The sequence below is a fragment of the Schistocerca cancellata genome, chromosome 11 (assembly GCF_023864275.1).
Source record: "Schistocerca cancellata isolate TAMUIC-IGC-003103 chromosome 11, iqSchCanc2.1, whole genome shotgun sequence".
In the NCBI taxonomy this organism is placed as follows: domain Eukaryota; kingdom Metazoa; phylum Arthropoda; class Insecta; order Orthoptera; family Acrididae; genus Schistocerca; species Schistocerca cancellata.
The window spans coordinates 163,072,525-163,092,021 of record NC_064636.1 but is presented as its reverse complement, the minus strand read 5'-3'; the positions used below and the strand labels follow the sequence as shown (position 1 = coordinate 163,092,021).

General features: G+C 38.3%; 1 protein-coding gene across 2 annotated transcripts in view; it reads right to left on the bottom strand.

Annotated features, from left to right (window-relative positions):
- The window catches only part of LOC126108604 (uncharacterized), a 203,773-nt gene that overhangs the window by 82,779 nt on the left and 101,497 nt on the right, over positions 1-19,497 (bottom strand). The window contains exons 5-7 of one of the 2 annotated variants that reach the window (XM_049913907.1): positions 18,522-18,593; positions 7,497-7,534; positions 7,132-7,247 (exon numbers count right to left, since the gene is read on the bottom strand). In XM_049913907.1, the coding sequence (XP_049769864.1) occupies positions 7,151-7,247; positions 7,497-7,534; positions 18,522-18,593 (207 nt within the window). In that variant the 3' untranslated portion in view covers positions 7,132-7,150. Of the gene's footprint in view, positions 1-7,131; positions 7,248-7,496; positions 7,535-18,521; positions 18,594-19,497 lie in introns of those variants that run through there. The other variant, XM_049913908.1, reaches the window with a different exon arrangement.

Below are 19,497 nucleotides of genomic sequence, written 5' to 3'. Positions count from 1 at the left end.
ACACACCCCTATCAATGGTGACATCAGCACAAATCATGTACAGTCCATCCTACCATAGTCTTCTGCGAGCAAGTGATGGCAGTAGGTGCATGGTCTACCTGTGTGATATCTGGGTCCAATCATTCCACTTGCAGCTACCCCATTCCATCACAATGGAACTGGACATCTTTGAGCTTCCCAATGAGGTCATTTGAGTGTGGATATGGCTGTGGGTGTGTAGGAGCATGCTCATACTTGCATGCTATTATTCTATCCTGATTGCTGCTTTTGACTGTTTTGTTTTTTGATGTATATGTGGTTTCACGTAACCAATGACAGTGAAACATTACAGTTTGCTTTCATCAAAAACTGAAATTTTGCTGCAGTAGATGGCTGTGCAAAGAAACATACTAAGAAATTTTTCTGTCTTGAGTTCACTCATAGAGGTTAGCCTTAAAAGCTCTGAACAAAATAATCATGATCTCAGTTGTGCTGCAGATTGTTAATCTCTGTTTTCTTGGATATACTGCAACTCATACAGTTGTGGTAAGGTTAGGGCATGAGTTTAAATTCAAGGCTACAAAAGGCTGTCTAAAATCATCAGACGCTAAGTTAATGTAGAATATTATATCCCACTGACTACAGTACTGTATGTTGAATTTAAAAAGAACACACCTTTTTGATATGCCCTATGTAGGTATATTTCTTATACAGTTGCTTCCACATCTGCCAGATGATAAGAGCAGATGCCTGGTGTGCTCATAATCAAAGTGGCTGAAAACACCTCCCACTTTCGAAGCTTACAGATGGCATAGATGGCACACACTGACTTTCCCCAAACACTCCTTTGTACACATATACAAGGACACAGCCACAATTACACACATTTCCAACATATTATCAGATTAGGGAAAGGCAGTGTATTCCAGGCATTCACATTCTCAGGGTGGAGCAATATCCTTCAAATGTACACTGGATGTGAGTGCGTAGTTGCTTGGATTCTACAGACCAGGTATGCCACATGCTGATCGAATTTTTCTTGTCATTTGGCTTACAGTTGGTGAGGGCCACTTTACAGTAATTATTGTGCAATGTATCATTTTCCCCTGGGTTCAGTAGAACAGGCAAAATTGCTTTCTCACATAGAGCTGAAATTTTCCTACTAGTTCAGCTGTTATGTATCACTGCTTGAAAATAAAAAGTCATATCTAAGTTTCTTGCGGCATTACATCCACCCTCTCTGAGCTATCTCCTTTTCTCCCCTCTGGTTTTTAGATTTGTTCCTGACTGATACAGCAGTTTTATGGGCTATCACAACAATAATAAATCCACCTCGTCATTACTCATATCTTTTTTGAGCCAGCTGACAAAAGAAATGATGTAGGCAGCTGTTCTGGGCTAAATATTCACTGTAGACGAACAACATTGGAACTATCACCAAGCTTTGCAAGAGGTGAATACTGTAGGTTGACACTTAGTTCCACAACAGGACAAGTGCACCAACAGTGTGGTGAATCTACCTTGCAATAATCATAGTCTGGCAAGATGTAAGCAATTTTGAATATCACCAGATGATAAAACAATCCTCTGTTTGCTCTATGTAGTACCCACCTCAGTGACCTTTTGACATGCCTATGTGTGTAGGTTACAATTATAATTAAGCAGGATTAGAGATTAGTTGTGAGAAAATAAATAACTGTGCTGAAGTAAATTCTAGCACTTGTATTCAGAAGACATAGCTTATCTCACAACCCACCAGGAGATACTGGCATTACACCTGCATATTACTGACATTAATATCTCCTACAAATGAAATGGCTGGCAAAAATTTTAGGACAATATTAGCAATACTTCTTCCAAAGAGAATCTTGGCAAATCAAAACAAAATCTATTGTTATCATTGAGTAACTGCCCTAAGAAATCATACAGCTAGTGTCTGATCTCAGTCCTCACTTATCCCTCACACACAGCAGATAATACAGGTTGCCCATCCAGCTGTCCTTACCCCAGTGGCAACCAGTCAGATACTGTGCCCTGACAGCATGGGAGTATTGAAACATTCACAAAGTGACTCATGTGAAATACAGTGATCTTCTACAAATAAAAAGTTTCATTTACTCCACATGTGCTATCAAAACATGAATGTTCCATTGCAGTACAATAGATATTAAACCAATGATAAGCTTTTGTGTTATTACTACAATGCATTAGGGAGATGACAATTTGAAGGTTTATCCTGTGGAACTTTGTGGTTCCATCACAAAACCATCAATGTAAGCATCACATGTGATTCATGGGATATAGGGTATTTGTACCCGATGCTCTAAAAGTGCCAAGTCTCATTATTTGGACAGTTATTATCTTGTATGTTTTTTCTCCAGTGAGTATGGTGGTGGTTTAGGTTTCAAGTATTTTCTATCTTATTCTTTTGGGATAGAGTAGAACATCAAGTAACACCCCCATCAGTTGCCACAACCCTGAAGCCATCATCAAATGTGTTCTTGAAGACATTGCTAGTGAAAGTTCCAACACTGAATATTCCAAGATGTCCCATTGGAACAACCTTCCCATAACAAAAGTGAATGACACAGCAAATATCCTAGTCTATTGCTGGACAGTCATGGTTGAAGCTGGTAGAATTGTTGCAACACTTATGTTCCTGATTCATTTGCAGCTTTCTGATATTTCTCATTGAGTTCTTGTCCTTTAAATGACACAATGAAATCCCATAACAAAGCTTGTGATATTTGGGACTTATGGCAACATGTCAAGATTGATTACATGAGCAGTAACACATGCTGTTAACCCTTATGAACTTCAGTTTAATATTATATCTCTTAAATGCATCTTATCATTTTAGTTATTCATAATTTTCCTCAAGAATGTGTTGCCTCATTTCTACCAGCCCTTCTTAATTGCTGTGTAACGTCTGAAAAATAACTTATGATAAACAAAAACTTACTATAGTGTTGTGAGAATATATGATATTTAGTGTAAAATTAAAAAGTCTATCAGCATCTCCACAGCACAATGTCATGATTTCCTAATTTTGTGACTTTTTAGTAATAGCTAAATTACTTGACATGTTTCAGTTTTGTGGCACCCACTTACCATATGAAACATTTATCTTGCCAAAGTGAAGTGACATGCCTGCCTTAATTAAACTGGGAGACATACAGTATATAAAACTGCAATGGAAGGATATATAGGGAGGGTCCACATGCTAACATGTGGTTAATGAAGATGGATGGCCGGTCTTTCTAGTAGTAAATGTACCAGCCACCACCATACCATATGCTAGGGAAATTATTTTGCAATTCCTGAGGACATGCTGCTCTGCTGTATAGTTTAATGATAATGACATCCAATTGGGTAAAATATTCCAGTAGCAATATAGCCTCCCAATAAGATCTCTGGGAGGGGGCTACTCTGGTGGATATCATCAGGGGAAAGAAACAATATCACTACAAGCGAGAGTGTGGAATGTTAAGTCCCTTGATTGATTAGGTGAGTCAGAGAACACGAAATCAGAAATGGATAAGTTGAAGTTTGATATGGTGGGAATTAGGGTGGAGCATGGGAGGAAGAACAACATTTCTGGTAAGGTGGGTGCCGAGATATCAACACAAAACGAAATTGGAGTAATGCATGAGTAGAAGTAATTATAAATAATAATACAGAAATGTAGGTAAACTATTATGAACAGTACTGTTGACTCAGTTCCATACGCAACACAGATAAAAAGGCAAAACTATCCATAATTGCACAGGCACATATAATTACTAGCTCTGTCAATTATGAAGAACTTAAAAGAATATATAAGCTTGTACCTAGATAAAATTTCAACCATTAGGATTAAAAATACTGAATTTCACAAAAAGGAGAAACAGTGCCCTATCACTACACTCATAAATTTTTGAGTGTAACAATATGTGAAGATACCAACGGTATCATCACACTGGTTCAGTTGTAGGTACAGCAGTCAGTCGATTGCTGGGATACCTCAGAAATCCAATGCTTTCAAAACAACTGTGTGACTCACCTCAGAACATTGCTAAAGGGTGTGTGACGCATATCAGATAGGTCTAACCAGGGATATTAATCTTTTACTTCACATTGCTTTGCAAGGAACAGATGTAGATCTAGACATAGCGGTCACACTCATCTGTGAGCATTTACTAGGTGAAAAATGGTAAATGTTTACCATGGATATACACAGCAAATGCAGAACTGAATTATTTCCTAAAAATGATTTTGCAACCTCATGAGTCCTGCCTTCCCATACAACAGGTCAAGTGGCTACTACAGTTCAAACACCAAAAAAGCATAGCCACAATTTGGGATGAGAACATCTTGTGCCAGGAAAAAAGAGCTTTACTGAACACAAAGGAAGATCTGATAGTGCACTACAGACAGTATAGCAGAATATTTCACTATGCACAGTTTGTTGTCTTCTGAAGTAGTTAGAGCTCTGTCTACCTCGCACAAGATACTTAAGTCCAAGGAGTTATTCTTCCCTTGCTCTTACTTCCATTCAGTATCACGGTTTTTTAGAGAATAAGAATATTAGTAGAATTATTAACACAATTGATAACATTTGTCCTGTAATTTCACTCTAATTCTGTGGTGACAAAACTTTCCTTCTATGATCGAAGCACAACTGATCAGTATTCATTTTACTGTCATTGCCACATAAATCACTGTCAGTTTTGCTCCCAAAACAGCCAAGTTTTCAATGTGTGCATGAAGTCCTTTTGGGGAATTGTACTGTGTGAGACTTCCCAAATTCAGACATTGGTAATTCTAGGCATCCTTTGTTAGTAGCTTCTCAAGTCACAAAAGATGACTCACCAGTTAAGTCTTCATGGCCTTACTAAAGCTGACTACAGCTGCTTTATGAAATTTAAGATCATGATGGTGGCCTGTAAACTGTCAATACAACAAGCTTATGTTTCCCTATCCACACTGCTGACACAGTATTCAAAGAGCTGTTCACCCCAACATTCATTAATCTGAAGGGGCTTAAACTTGACTCCAGTTTTTGGGTATATAACCACTCACCCTTTCCTCTTACTCATTCTACATGGTAGGACATTAGCTTGTACCCATCACATTGAATTTCTATGACTTCCATGTCAAATTCAATTAGAATAGTTAGCACTATACAGCTGCTGACACTTCACCTGCACTTTAGTCTGCTTCTTTTTAATAAAAGAAGTACACTGTTTTTATTAAGGAACCAATACACAAAGTAGCTGTTTTACAGAATGTGTTACTAACCCTACTTCTTTGTAATATTTTTACCTATCAATAATAATGAACAATCAATTATGCTGAACATGAACTCACTTAAGGTGAACACTTGGTTAACACCAGCAAAATATCTGTACTGGCAGTGATGTACTTGATATTATACAATGTTTTAATGGTTAACAAATTTCAGTCAGCATGAATTACAAACTGTTTTTTAGTCTGTTGCATCATTACATTTTTTATTAAACCTGAATTGTCAACGTTTTTCTCTTTTCCTAATGTTTCTCTAGCTGACCTTTATGCATATCATTGCTCAACAATCGCCATCAACAAGGAAAACAATTGTGACACCAACAGTGTGGAAAACTAGATTCCATTAACAAGTGCAATTCCATGTTGAGATGTGCTTTTATATTCTTTAAACAGGGCCACTATTAGTAACATTGAGTTCCAAGCAGTGAAAGGGTTGTCATGCAATAGGAAGCACAAAGCATAGATCAGCAAGCGAAACTAAATATTCTGCAGGAAGCAGAACATGGTGTATTGAAAAACAGCACAACTGGCAGAAAGCTTACACTCAGCAAATTTAGATTATCCACATTATTTAAATGAAAAGTTCTTAATTCTGCTGCACTGGGTTCCAGGTGCAAAGGTGATTTCACAGTGTTATGCATGAAGATGCTGAACATTTACTTTTACAATGGTTCACGCTATATGTGCCCTTCCAATGTATCTTTAAGTGGAACTATAATTCAATCAACAACAAATGAGACTGCAGAAAAAAATTTAGACATTCAAAACAGACATCAGGTGTTTTGCTTGTTGACTGTGTAAGTTCCAAAATAGAAGCCTAATTTCATGCTCAGTGATTGGCAATGAAATGAATAAAGTTGATGAAGAAGGGGCAAGCATTGGTTGCATGAATTTGACCAAGTGAGAGAAAAGTTTGCTATATATTACGCCAGCAATGCAGGCAAAACTAGGATTTCTTTACAACTTCTGCCAAGTCAAACTCACAAAATAAAAGTGACATGTGGCATGGCAGGGCCTGCAGTAAACAATGTTTTTAACTTTTGTACTTGTCTGTAATTCATACAACATAGATGAACAACAATCTTGGGTGATCAGTAAATCTGAGAAACTGATATGTTTTAAGAACATGAAATTACTGCTTTACCTTGCATCTACTCTCTTTATTGGAAAGCTTGGATTGACAGTTAATAATAAATGGCTTTTTGTTTTAAGATTAACTAAAGTAAATGTTCACTTTTTACTACCAAATATGTTAAGTTGCCTTCTGCCTTTGAGTCAAGGCATTACTGCTGCTATGAAGACATTGTATCACAAGCCATTTGTGCTATCCTTATTGCTGAAAACGAGATGGAAGCACTGGATGCAATACAAGCTGGGGATCAGTTCCATCAGTTTCCTCATGACACTTACAGAACTGTTTTAGCAATGCCTGGAGACATTATGTTGGCAAGTTAGATGGTGACAACAATATCACGTCACCTGACAATGGAAAATTTTGCGAGACATTTAAAATCCTGAACCTGGTGTACAAACATTTCTGTCTGAGGTGCAAAACACATCTGAAGAATGTGAGGAGGACAAGACCATTTTGCCTACCCACCATGAAGTGTTAAATGCCTTGGACCCTTTAGAAAGTTTTGCTGCAACATCTGAACAGATCATTACTTTTACAGACGTTCTTACAGCTGGCCATCTAGTTAGGAAGCATTTTTGTTTCTTTCTGTGGCACCACAATGTGTTGAATGTTTGCCATTAGAATATTATCTGCAAGTGCAATTTTTCAGGCATTTTTGTTCCTCTCTGTGACAGCACAATATACTAGATTTAGAACATTATTTGAGTGTATAATTTTTCAGGTTACAGTACAGTATTTAATGTGAGGGCTTTAGTTTCCACTTTTGCTGTTTGTGCTGTTATTGCAAACCAATGTTATAAATGGGACTGACGTACGTTGTAATATCGTAAAGCTCCTTTTTAGTCTTCTGCAATAATAGAATAGTGGATATAGTAGTGTTTTCTCTGATAATATGCATAACATTGCTGTAGTCGGTATATGCTGTATGTATATACTGCAAATGGTTAATATATAGAAAAAAATAGAACTCCAAAAACAGAACTTTTTAAAAATAACTTATGGTATTTTGGTCCCTAGGGGTTATTTTTCTTTCACATGGTGTTACTAACAATTTATACTGCTCAAAATATTCTGCAGTGAATAATAAAAAACGTACCTTAAACTATCAGATGCATTTCTTATTGAGGCTGCCACCTGAAACAATACAAAGAATTACTGGTGATTTAAAATTGATGAAACAGTAAATAAATAAAATTGTATTAACACCCACTAACATCTAATTGTTCCAAACAATAGTTGGAAATATTATAATCAAAGAGACACAACATAACTGTAGCAGTTTTTGAAGAAAATTATAAGTAAAAATTAACACTTCATTTCAGCACTTTGCTTTTAGCTTTGTAAATAATTATAAAGACACTGATTTATTTGCAAACAAATTTCCTACTTGATACTTCAAAATTAAAAGCGTGAAACATCATTCACCTGCCATGCACGTACAGTAAGGTGAAGTACCAGAGAAAAATGTAAAAAATCGTCGAATTTTTATTGATGAAACAGGTAAAGAAAAGAACTGAAAAAAAAGTTCTATCTGAACTGCTATTGAATGTATTTTTTACACAACTGTAGCATTGAATATTATGCCATACTTTTGAGATAGCTCACTGCATGGAACTTCAAAGTCGTTAAATGTCACATCAGTTTCATCCACAGAGGAAATTATGAAGTACAGCATGTCATGAAAGTTATAGGAATTATTACATGAAGTGCTGTTATTTTATAGGCATATAAATGACAAAGATTCGTGTATTATCATAAATAGGAAATAAACAACGTGGTTAACATGAGGACAGTGTTCTCTTCAAATGATTGAATGTGCTTTCATACATCCAATGAATACATATGAAGAACCAATGAGCATGTGGACAACTACAATAGCAGTAAAATAAGTGTTACTCGAGTCTAGCAAAAGACCATTAAGATCAAGGATAATCTAAAGATTCAGTCATCAAACCCAGAGATGATCACCAAATGAGAAACATGTCAGATTAAACAAACTATTTCACATTAACAGTAAAGACTGAGTCATCTCTGACAGCAAGTTGAATTAAGGTAACGAAATCAGTTAATTCTTTTCAAAAATAACAACTGCACTGAAAGTGAGTAATAACAAAGATAAGGGTACTGACAGTCAGATACCTCTAATCTCCTCACACTGATAATTACGGGAGATGTTTCCTGATTGCATCGTCATCGTCATCGTCGTCGTCGTCGTCGCCATCGTCGTCGTCATCCCATACATTAACTTATAAGAGATAGTGTCTAAATTTAAAATTTTCTTCTTACTCCTATATCCTTCCCAATTTCTTTACATGCACAAAATGATCAAAAGTATTCAAACACCCCCAAAAACATAGGTTTATCATGTTAGGTGGATTGTGCTGCTACCTACTGCCAGGTACTCCATATCAGCGAACTCATTAGTCATTAGACATCATGAGAGATCAGGATGGGGCACTCCGCAGAACCCATGCGCTTCGAACTTGGTCAGGTGATTGGGTATCACTTGTGTTATGTGTCTCTATGCCAGATTTCCACACTCCTAAATGTACCTAGGTCCACTGTTTCTGATGTGATAGTGAAGTGGAAACGTGAAGGGACACATACAGCACAGAAGCGTACAGGGCTACCTCGTTTGTTGACTGACAGAAACTGCTGACTCTTGAAGAGGTTCGTAATGTATAACAGGCAGACATCTATACAGACCATCACACGGGAATTCCAGACTTCATAATTATTCACTGCAGGTATTACGACTGTTAGGTGGGAGGTGAGAAAACCTATACTTCACCGTCGAGCACCTGCTCATAAGCCACACATGACCTAGGTAAATTCCAAATGATGCCTCGCTTGATGTAAGGAGCGAAAACATTGGACAATTGAACAGTGCAAAATCGTTGTGTGGAGTGAAGAATCAAGGTACACAATGTGGTGACCTGATGGGTGTGTGTGTGTATGGCAAATACCTGGTGAACATTATCTGCCAGTGTCTGTAGTGCCAACAGTAAAAATCGGAGGTGGTTCTGGTATTATGGTGTCATAATGTTTTTCATGGAGGGGGCTTGCATCCCTTTTTTTGCATGGCGCAATCACAGCACAGGCCTACATTGATGTTTTAAGTACCTTCTTGCTTCCCACTGTTTAAGAGCAATTTGGGGATGGCAATTGCAGCTTTCAACACGATCGGACACACCTGTTCATAATGCATGGCCTGTGGCGGAGTGGCTACACGACCATAACAAACCTGTAATGGACTGGCCTGCATAGAGACATGACGTGAATCCTTTAGAATACCTTTGGGATGTTTTGGAATGCTGACTTCATGCAAGGCATCACCGACCGACATCGATTCCTCTCCTCAGTGCAAACACCTGTTAAGAATGGGTTGCCATTCCCCAAGAAACATTCCAGCACCTGAGTGAACATATGTCTGCAAGAGTGGAAGCTGTCACCACGGATAAGTGTGGGCCAATACCATATTCAATTCCAGCATTACGGGTGGAGGGCGCCACGAACTTTCAAGCCATTTTCAGCCAGGTGCCCGGATACTTTTGATCACATAGTGTATGTCCTCTGTGGTCTTCCAAACATTTATATCCATTTCTGTTTTCCATGTGTCGCTCTTTAAGTATGTTTCATGGTCTTTCTAGACTCTTTTTCGATTTATTATGTTATCTTGTGACAGTCCAACTTCTTCTGTACCTATGATCCATTTTGAACTGTTTTTGCTAGTGCTTGCTACCTCGAAGATCTGCCTTGTGAGCCTGTAGTCAGTCATCCTGTGATGCGTCCACAGAATTTTATCCCTTTTTATCTGTAGGTGTCCGTTATTGTTTCTGTCTATCTATAGATCTCTCTAAAGGGCCTCTTTATCCAAATTCGTTCACAGAAAACTGGTCCGAATATGTTCCTGAGAATTTTTCTTTCCTGCTTCTTAGTCAGTCATTTTTGTTTGACCATGAATCACGGTATTTTCTACAGTAAAGAGTTATTCCAGCAGTAGTTTTACATTGACTAAAATAGATTTTTTGTTACAACTCCACATCAGTTGACAAGCTTTTGAGCAAGAAACTCCTGAAGTTACGTTTGACAATAATGGAGGATCTCACTTTTGAAAGACTGGAGATTTTGAACAGTGTGATCTCAACATTTCAGCTGCAAAACTTGTGGACAAATGATGGCAGGATGATGGTGAAGATCTAAAATAGGAATGATCAGTCTGCAATGCAGACAGGACGTTTGAAGCTAAAAAAAATTTCAACTCTTCTTGCCTCTAATTTTGTGTGTTTACTTTCATGTCTATTTTGCAAAGAAACAATTTGTTTTACTAATATTATACTTAAAACAGTTTCCCCTCTTATTATTCTCTGTTTGTCTATGATTACTTTTAGTACTAATTTTCTGCTCAATTCTCATACCTCCAAGACCAATACTATTCATTAATTCACTATTACTATTCTACAGGGTGTTTCAAAAATGACCGGTATATTTGAAACGGCAATAAAAACTAAACGAGCAGCGATAAGAGATACACCGTTTGTTGCAATATGCTTCGGACAACAGTACATTTTCAGGCGGACAAACTTTCGAAATTACAGTAGTTGCAATTTTCAACAACAGATGGCGCTGCAAGTGATGTGAAAGATATAGAAGACAACGCAGTCTGTGGGTGCGCCATTCTGTACGTCGTCTTTCTGCTGTAAGCGTGTGCTATTCACAACGTGCAAGTGTGCTGTTGACAACATGGTTTATTCCTTAGAACAGAGGATTTTTCTGGTGTTGGAATTCCACCGCCTAGAACACAGTGTTGTTGCAACAAGACGAAGTTTTCAACGGAGGTTTAATGTAACCAAAGGACCGAAAAGCGATACAATAAAGGATCTGTTTGAAAAATTTCAACGGACTGGGAACGTGACGGATGAACGTGCCGGAAAGGTAGGGCGACCGCGTACGGCAACCACAGAGGGCGACGCGCAACTAGTGCAGCAGGTGATCCGACAGCGGCCTCGGGTTTCCGTTCGCCGTGTTGCAGCTGCGGTCCAAATGACGCCAACGTCCACGTATCGTCTCATGCGCCATAGTTTACACCTCTATCCGTACAAAATTCAAACGCGGCAACCCCTCAGCGCCGCTACCATTGCTGCACGAGAGACATTCGCTAACGACATAGTGCACAGGATTGATGATGGCGATATGCATGTGGGCAGCATTTGCTTTACTGACGAAGCTTATTTTTACCTGGACGGCTTCGTCAATAAACAGAACTGGCGCATATGGGGAACCGAAAAGCCCCATGTTGCAGTCCCATCGTCCCTGCATCCTCAAAAAGTACTGGTCTGGGCCGCCATTTCTTCCAAAGGAATCATTGGCCCATTTTTCAGATCCGAAACGATTACTGCATCACGCTATCTGGACATTATTCGTGAATTTGTGGCGGTACAAACTGCCTTAGACGACACTGCGAACACCTCGTGGTTTATGCGAGATGGTGCCCGGCCACATCGCACGGCCGACGTCTTTAATTTCCTGAATGAATATTTCGATGATCGTGTGATTGCTTTGGGCTATCCGAAACATACAGGAGGCGGCGTGGATTGGCCTCCCTATTCGCCAGACATGAACCCCTGTGACTTATTTCTGTGGGGACACTTGAAAGACCAGGTGTACCGCCAGAATCCAGAAACAATTGAACAGCTGAAGCAGTACACCTCATCTGCATGTGAAGCCATTCCGCCAGACACGTTGTCAAAGGTTTCGGGTCATTACATTCAGAGACTACGCCATATTATTGCTACGCATGGTGGATATGTGGAAAATATCGTACTATAGAGTGTCCCAGACCGCAGCGCCATCTGTTGTTGAAAATTGTAACTACTGCAATTTCGAAAGTTTGTCTGCCTGAAAATGTACTGTTGTCCCAAGCATATTGCAACAAACGGTATATATCTATCGCTGCTCGTTTAGTTTTTATTGCCGTTTCAAATATACCGGTCATTTTTGAAACACCCTGTATGTTCACAAGGCTCTGATTCAGATGATAAAAATTACAGTCTTATTTCTACTTTAATAATTTATCATCATATTACTGTGGTTACTCATCATTAGCACCAATAGAAAGACAGACTGCTTTCATTCCATTTATCTTGCTTTCGATATTGTTGTGCAGAGACTGTCCTAGCTCTCTTCAGGAACTTTCTCCTCCTGTCTTCAGCTGACCATTCACTGACCAGTGCAAAGCCTGCTGGCCTTGGCCGCAAAACCTCCCTCCACCTGGAGATATCTCCCACTTTCACGTCAAGGAACCTTGCTCCCCTACCAAAATGCACTTTGGTATTCTTTGTTCTCCTAACCTCACCAGCCTAAAGTCGCTACTATCTAGCATCTTCATGAGCCTTGTAGCCAAATGCACTGAACATCACACTGCACTCGCAAATGTTCGATCTCTGCCACCTCATCATAACAAAGAGTGACATATTTCAAGGCATGGACATACATCTGATACTTCTATCAGAGATGTGGCTCAAACCAAGTATGTCCACAAGTTCCGTAAATTGAGAAGACTACATCTTTTCAAGATACAACAGGTGTAACTGACAACTGGGTGGACTAGCGGCATACACATACTCTTGATTAATACATAATGTGCTACACACATCAAACAATCATGAAGATAAACAATAGGAATATGTTCATGTAGATTACATCCATTAACAGAAAGTCACTGATGTGTGTACTCTGCAAACGTCCTGAAGTAGCCACGTTTTTGGCTGCTTTTTAATTGCTCTTTGAACTGACATGTGAGCATATAATGATGCTCCACCCAAATCTCCCTCTTTTCCCAGAATTCTTAACTGGTGAGGCTTTTTAAATTTCCTTTCCACGGGACTCACTATATCTGAAAACTATCTTGTACATTTATAAATCCTTTTTATACCTGCCACTATTATTGTTGTCATTACTACTGTTACCACCACCACCATTTGTGGCAGCAGCTGTAATTCTACTAGTAATGTCATTATTAACTTTATTAGTTCCTAGTCAGTATTACTTACTCACATTGCCACTTAGGACACTCAAATCATTTTAATCCTATTTATCATATTAAAACTGTTGTTTCTTAGGTAACTATGATGTATGTGTGAAACCCTGGTCCAATGCAGAAGAGAACCTGATGGCCCTCGTCAGACTAGCATAAATAAATAAATAAATACTGATTGGATTATCTCTCCTGGATATTTTATGTATATATCTTGTGACACTTCCTCATACCAAGTTATAGTGGAGAGATTATCTGCAGGCTTCTTGTCAATTACTGAGTTTCCTCACAGATGATTTGTAGACAAGTTTTCTGTGACATTTTATGAAGCTTCTCCGGGGCAAGTTTGGCTTTTCTACAGTTTATTAGAACTGTGAGTACCTATAAGAGCCATACACCTCATGTTGGTTCTCTGCTCTTTTTTAATTTCAATTTGGATTCCCTCATCTCCTTCCTTATGTTTTCATAACTTTTTTCAGAATTATTTTAAATTGGAGGGGATTGTGGATCTCTGGCTGCACATTGTTGTGCATTTCAAATGCTTCTAAAATTTCTCCAATCATTTTAACATTTGAGGTTGTACCCATTAATGTCTGTTGGATAACTGCCACTGTTTTACTGTCAATTTTGAATTCCTTTGTTGAAGTACTGAATCAAGATTTTCTTCTATCAAATCATAAACCTTTCTGACACTTGTCATAAGTTGTCACAGTATTTACACATCATCTTTGCAAAATTGACTTTGGTTCCCATATCTGTTCTCTACACGATTACCCTTTGCAAAATCGTGCCTTATACTCGACTATTAATGGGCCTACATGTTCATCCAGTTGACTTCACAGGACTTTTTGAAGAATTTTCGACATAACAGGATGCAGTGAAATTCCCTGCAATTATTCAGACTGGTTTTATGTCATTTTTATGAAGAGGAACAATTAATGCACATTTCCACTCTTAAGTAATTTTTTCAATTTTACAAATGTTTAACATAATTCTGTCAGTTGCTTGTGTCAGATTACTGTTGCTCAGTATCCGTATCTTCATACTTCTGCTATGAGTTTCTGTTTCCGCTGATGACTTGTCATTTTCCAAAGTACTGATTTCCTTCAGTTCCTCAACAGATGATTTTTAATCTGAATTGTTTCGGCTCCAAAATCTAGTTGTTCTTTCCGAGGCACACAGTCAAGAACTGAGTGGAAGTCATAGACTAAAATTGTTATTTTTATGTTGGTTTCAAGTGACCAGTTTACATTTCTTTTATAGCCTTGAACATTATTTCCTATACTTTAAAGAATTCCTGCAATTTTCTAGGGTTTGTTACTATTTAAAATTTTCAATGCTTGTTCCCTCACATCTACTAGACCGTGATCATAGACAATGTTCCACTACCTGTGTTTTCTCCTCTTTTGTGGTTAGCATAATCTCATAATGGTTTTCAGTATGTCTGCAAATTTCTTACAATTTATGGTATATCAATGAATAATTTGTTGAAAAATTTCTTACTCATAATACGAGTGTTAATGGATTAAAGATGACTGATTTATTCATATGTGTTTCTTTTCCAACAGGTTGAAATCTAATCTTTATATGCAGGAGACGTTGAAATGACTAAAAAATTCCTTTCCTGTTCTTATACTGTGTATTTTTTTATCCTTATTGGCTATAACATCAGAGTCTAACTGAAACACACACAGAGCGGAGTTCAGAAAATTCCATTTTTGTAGCTTCTTCGCAGGTTTAAATTATGTGGTAGTGATTTTGACCTCATTTTCCCAGCTTTATCTCACGATTTTTATATATTCTCTTTTGAACTCCTGTTTTCCAAAATTTTTTTGTTGGAACATAAGCATGCTTGACAATGTGACATCCCACCAGTCAGAAACTGAAGCAATTCAGTGGCATGCTTTTAGATTTGCTACTATTAGCTTTCATTAGCACACAAATGTTATAGATATAGTTCAGCAACTCAGACAGGAATCCTTGCAGGGAAGATGATGTTCTTTTTGAGAATCAATGTTGAGAAAATTTATGGAACTGGCATTTGAGGCTCACTGCTGATGTAACTGTTGATCAGCGTGTATTGTAACTTTGTTGGTCTAATTTGCATATTAATATTTGCCTATAATATAATGCATCACACATTGTGTATCCTCCATAACTGTCAGAGACATAATGAGTTTTATTTTTCTATGTTTACTGTTTTTTCATCTAATGTCTTTTGTTAATTTTGAAATCGCCTGTTTGTGTATACTGAAATAGAAAACGTTTAATAGGATTTAGTGATGGTAATATTCCAGAAGACAGAGTTTAGATGTGTACCAATTAATAGTGAGTTTTGTCACAACAATGGGAGGAGATCAATTATGTAAAGCTGCTGTTGGGCAGTATATAGTCATGGATCGTTAACTTGTGCACATAGACAAATATTTTTTTCTGGTCCGCTGTTGATTGTAAAGATAGTGGACAAAATGGAACTAAAATTTATGCATTCCAGATTGATTTTCCACACAATAGCATGAAGGCAGCAACTTGGAAATGATGCAGAGGCACATTTACTAATGGAAAATTTTATTAAGCATAATGCCACCAACTAAGTTAATAGTCCAAGGTGTCGATCTACCTCTTACTGTGAACTGATGTAATATGGGAAAATATCAGAGCAGTGACAGTAAAGGAAAACTTCTGCTAAATGAACTGATTTCAATATTTAACACATTCTCCAAAGTGAATACCATATGCAAAAACTACTATGCCTCTGCCCCATAGAAAATTGTTGTTACACCATGCATATACAACGGAATGAAGCCTAACAAACAAATGCTTAATTTGGGAAGAGAAAATGTGATGCAGGAACCAGTTATGCCAGGTTCACTCTCTTTTATACCGGGTGTTACAAAAAGGTACGGCCAAACTTTCAGGAAACATTCCTCACACACAAAGAAAGGAAATATGTTATGTGGACATGTGTCTGGAAACACTTACTTTCCATGTTACAGCTCATTTTATTACTTCTCTTCAAATCACGTTAATCATGGAATGGAAACACACAGCAACAGAACGTACCAGCGTGACTTCAAACACACTGTTACAGGAAATGTTCAAAATGTCCTCCGTTAGCGAGGATACATGTATCCACCCTCCCTGATGCGCTGATGTAGCCCAGGAGAATTGCGTATTGTATCACAGCCGTCCACAATACGAGCATGAAGAGTCTCTACATTTGGTACTGGGATTGTGTAGACAAGAGCTTTCAAACGCTCCCATAAATGAAAGTCAAGAAGGGTGAGGTCAGGAGGGTGTGGAGGCCATGGAATTGGTCCACCTCAACCAATCCATCAGTCACCAAATCTGTTGTTGAGAAGCGTACGAACACTTCGACTGAAATGTGGAGGAGCTCCATCGTGCATGAACCACATGTTGTGTCGTACTTGTAAAGGCACATGTTCTAGCAGCACAGGTAGAGTGTCCTGTATGAAATCATGATAACGTGCTCCATTGAGCGTAGGTGGAAGAACATGGGGCCCAATCAAGACATCACCAACAATGCCTGCCCAAACGTTCACAGAAAATCTGTGTTGATGACATGATTGCACAATTGCGTGCGGATTCTCGTCAGCCCACACATGTTGATAGTGAAAATTTACAATTTGATCGCGTTGGAATGAAGCCTCATCCGTAAAGAGAACATTTGCACTGAAATGAGGACTGACACATTGTTGGATGAACCATTCGGAGAAGTGTACCCGTGGAGGCCAATCAGCTGCTGATAGTGCATGCACACGTTGTACATGGTATGGAAACAACTGGTTCTCCCGTAACGAAACTAAAATGAGCTCTAACATGGAAATTAAGCGTTTCCGGACACATGTCCACGTAACATCTATTCTTTATTTGTGCGTGAGGAATGTTTCCTGAAAGTTTGGGCGTACCTTTTTGTAACATCCTGTATACCATATCTGCTGTCCCTAGCATTTTTCCTGGAGTGGTATGCTTGCACAATCAACAGGCATCAATGTGCATGAGGGTCATTTACACACAACAAAAGACGAGAAATTAGGGCTTTTATGGAGGCAACAGACAGTTGCTTTTCCCTCACTCTTCTTGCAAGCAAAAAAGAAAAGGAAATGACTAATAGTGGTGGAACATACCCACCGCCATGTACCATATAGTGTCTTGCATAGTATGTCTTCGGATTTATGTTTCTCAGTTTAAATGGTTCAAATGGCTCTAAGCACTATGCATACATTTTCAGTCCTCTACCTTATATTCCCAAATGTTTGTTAGGTTTTATTCCTGTGAGAAGTTTATGAATCTAACCATCCACTTTCTCTTATGTAATGTAGACAAAATTAATACAACAACATTTTATTTTACTGGATTAACTTTTATGCTTCATACAAGGAGACCTTATCAAAGCTGTAAGTTGTGCCAAGAAGATAATTTATTTGGATCTGCTATGACTTCTATGATGAGGTAATACATGGATTTATCTGCATACGTCCAAGAGTTTTTCTGTGACTGACAAATCTGTGAGTAATTCAACATATACCATTGATGTAGCCATACTGTAACTATTTTGAGATCAATGTATCAAGGGTGATCTGTCACATAAAAATAGTAGCACACTTTGTACCTTTGGCAACATTGAAAATTTTTAGTTCAAACTGACAAATATCAATGATTCACTGAAAAGATAAACCATGTCCAATGTATTCTGCAATCCGTTAATCATAAGTTACTGGAAGGAGGAATATTTTTCAAATGATCTACACTCTCATGGTTTAAACTTATACGAACTGTTTAACATCCAGGAGGGTCACAGAAAGTATGGTTAAACATATTGTTACAAATCCCGTTTGGATTCTATCCAGAACAATAAGCAAATAACAGTTGCTAATCCACATCAAGTGGAATATCACAAAAGTACTGTAAAGTTATTAATTGCGCTTAGGTCAAGAAAACTCACAATCTGTGCCTGTCCCACAGTAATGCATTTCTTACATCAATTACACAAATACATTTTTATCACTCTACATGCAATAAATCAGAGATGGGAGTGCTTACAGTATTCTCAGTTCCACCCACCTCCAAATTTAGTTCAGGATCCTCCTTGATAAAATCATTTGGCCGAGAGATTACCAAATTATCTTCAAGACACTGAAAGAGAGAAAAAGTCTCAGTTAAAACTACTCGTACCCTTCTGTACTTATGACATGGCTCCCAATACTTCTTTTTTTTATGAACATAGCAGTTATTCTGCCAAGACATATCACCATAATTTCACACTGTGCTATATTGCACTAATTTTACACATAGTCAGTCAGTACATAGCGTACTTCATGGTACTTACTGACCCTTATCTTTCATTTGGGAACCTCGCACTTTGCCCATAGCAAGAAGAAGAGAGAGTGTGCCTACTCCCTGTGCATTAACGTAGTTGGACAGGAGAGGTGGCGAGCCTGAGAACTACAATGAAATGCATACCCCTAGCTGCATACAGGCATTGATATAAATCAATGGGGACAGCTGAAAATAAGTGCCCCAACTGGGACTCGAACCTGGGATCCCCTGCATACATGGCAGATGCTCTATCCGTCTGAGCCACTGAGGACACGGAGGATTGTGCAACTGCAGGGACTTATCTACTTATCTCTGGCACGCCTACCGTGAGACCCACATTCCCAACCTATTGTCCCGCACTACACTCACAGTGCCCCTGCCCATTATACTCATTACTCGCAGCTTTTTGCCGATTCCCGTAAGAGTTCAGGCACTGTTTGTGCATCCGCATAGAAGAAGATGGTCAAATGGCCAGTGAGCCTTGAAGATGGTATCTGTTCTTTTGTAAAGGTCTGAAACAACAGGTACCATCTTCATATACGCAAGAACTATGAGTAGGACTGCCACTTGAGACTCAGGTTGACATGTAATCGGATGGCGTTTGTTGCTTCTGCCCCAATTTATTCTAGAGTTTGTTTAGGACTTGTGAGTGAATGGTTAAGAGTTCAAGGCTGTGGTTATAAACAGGTGCTGAGAGTTGTATTTACTGGTAATTATAGAA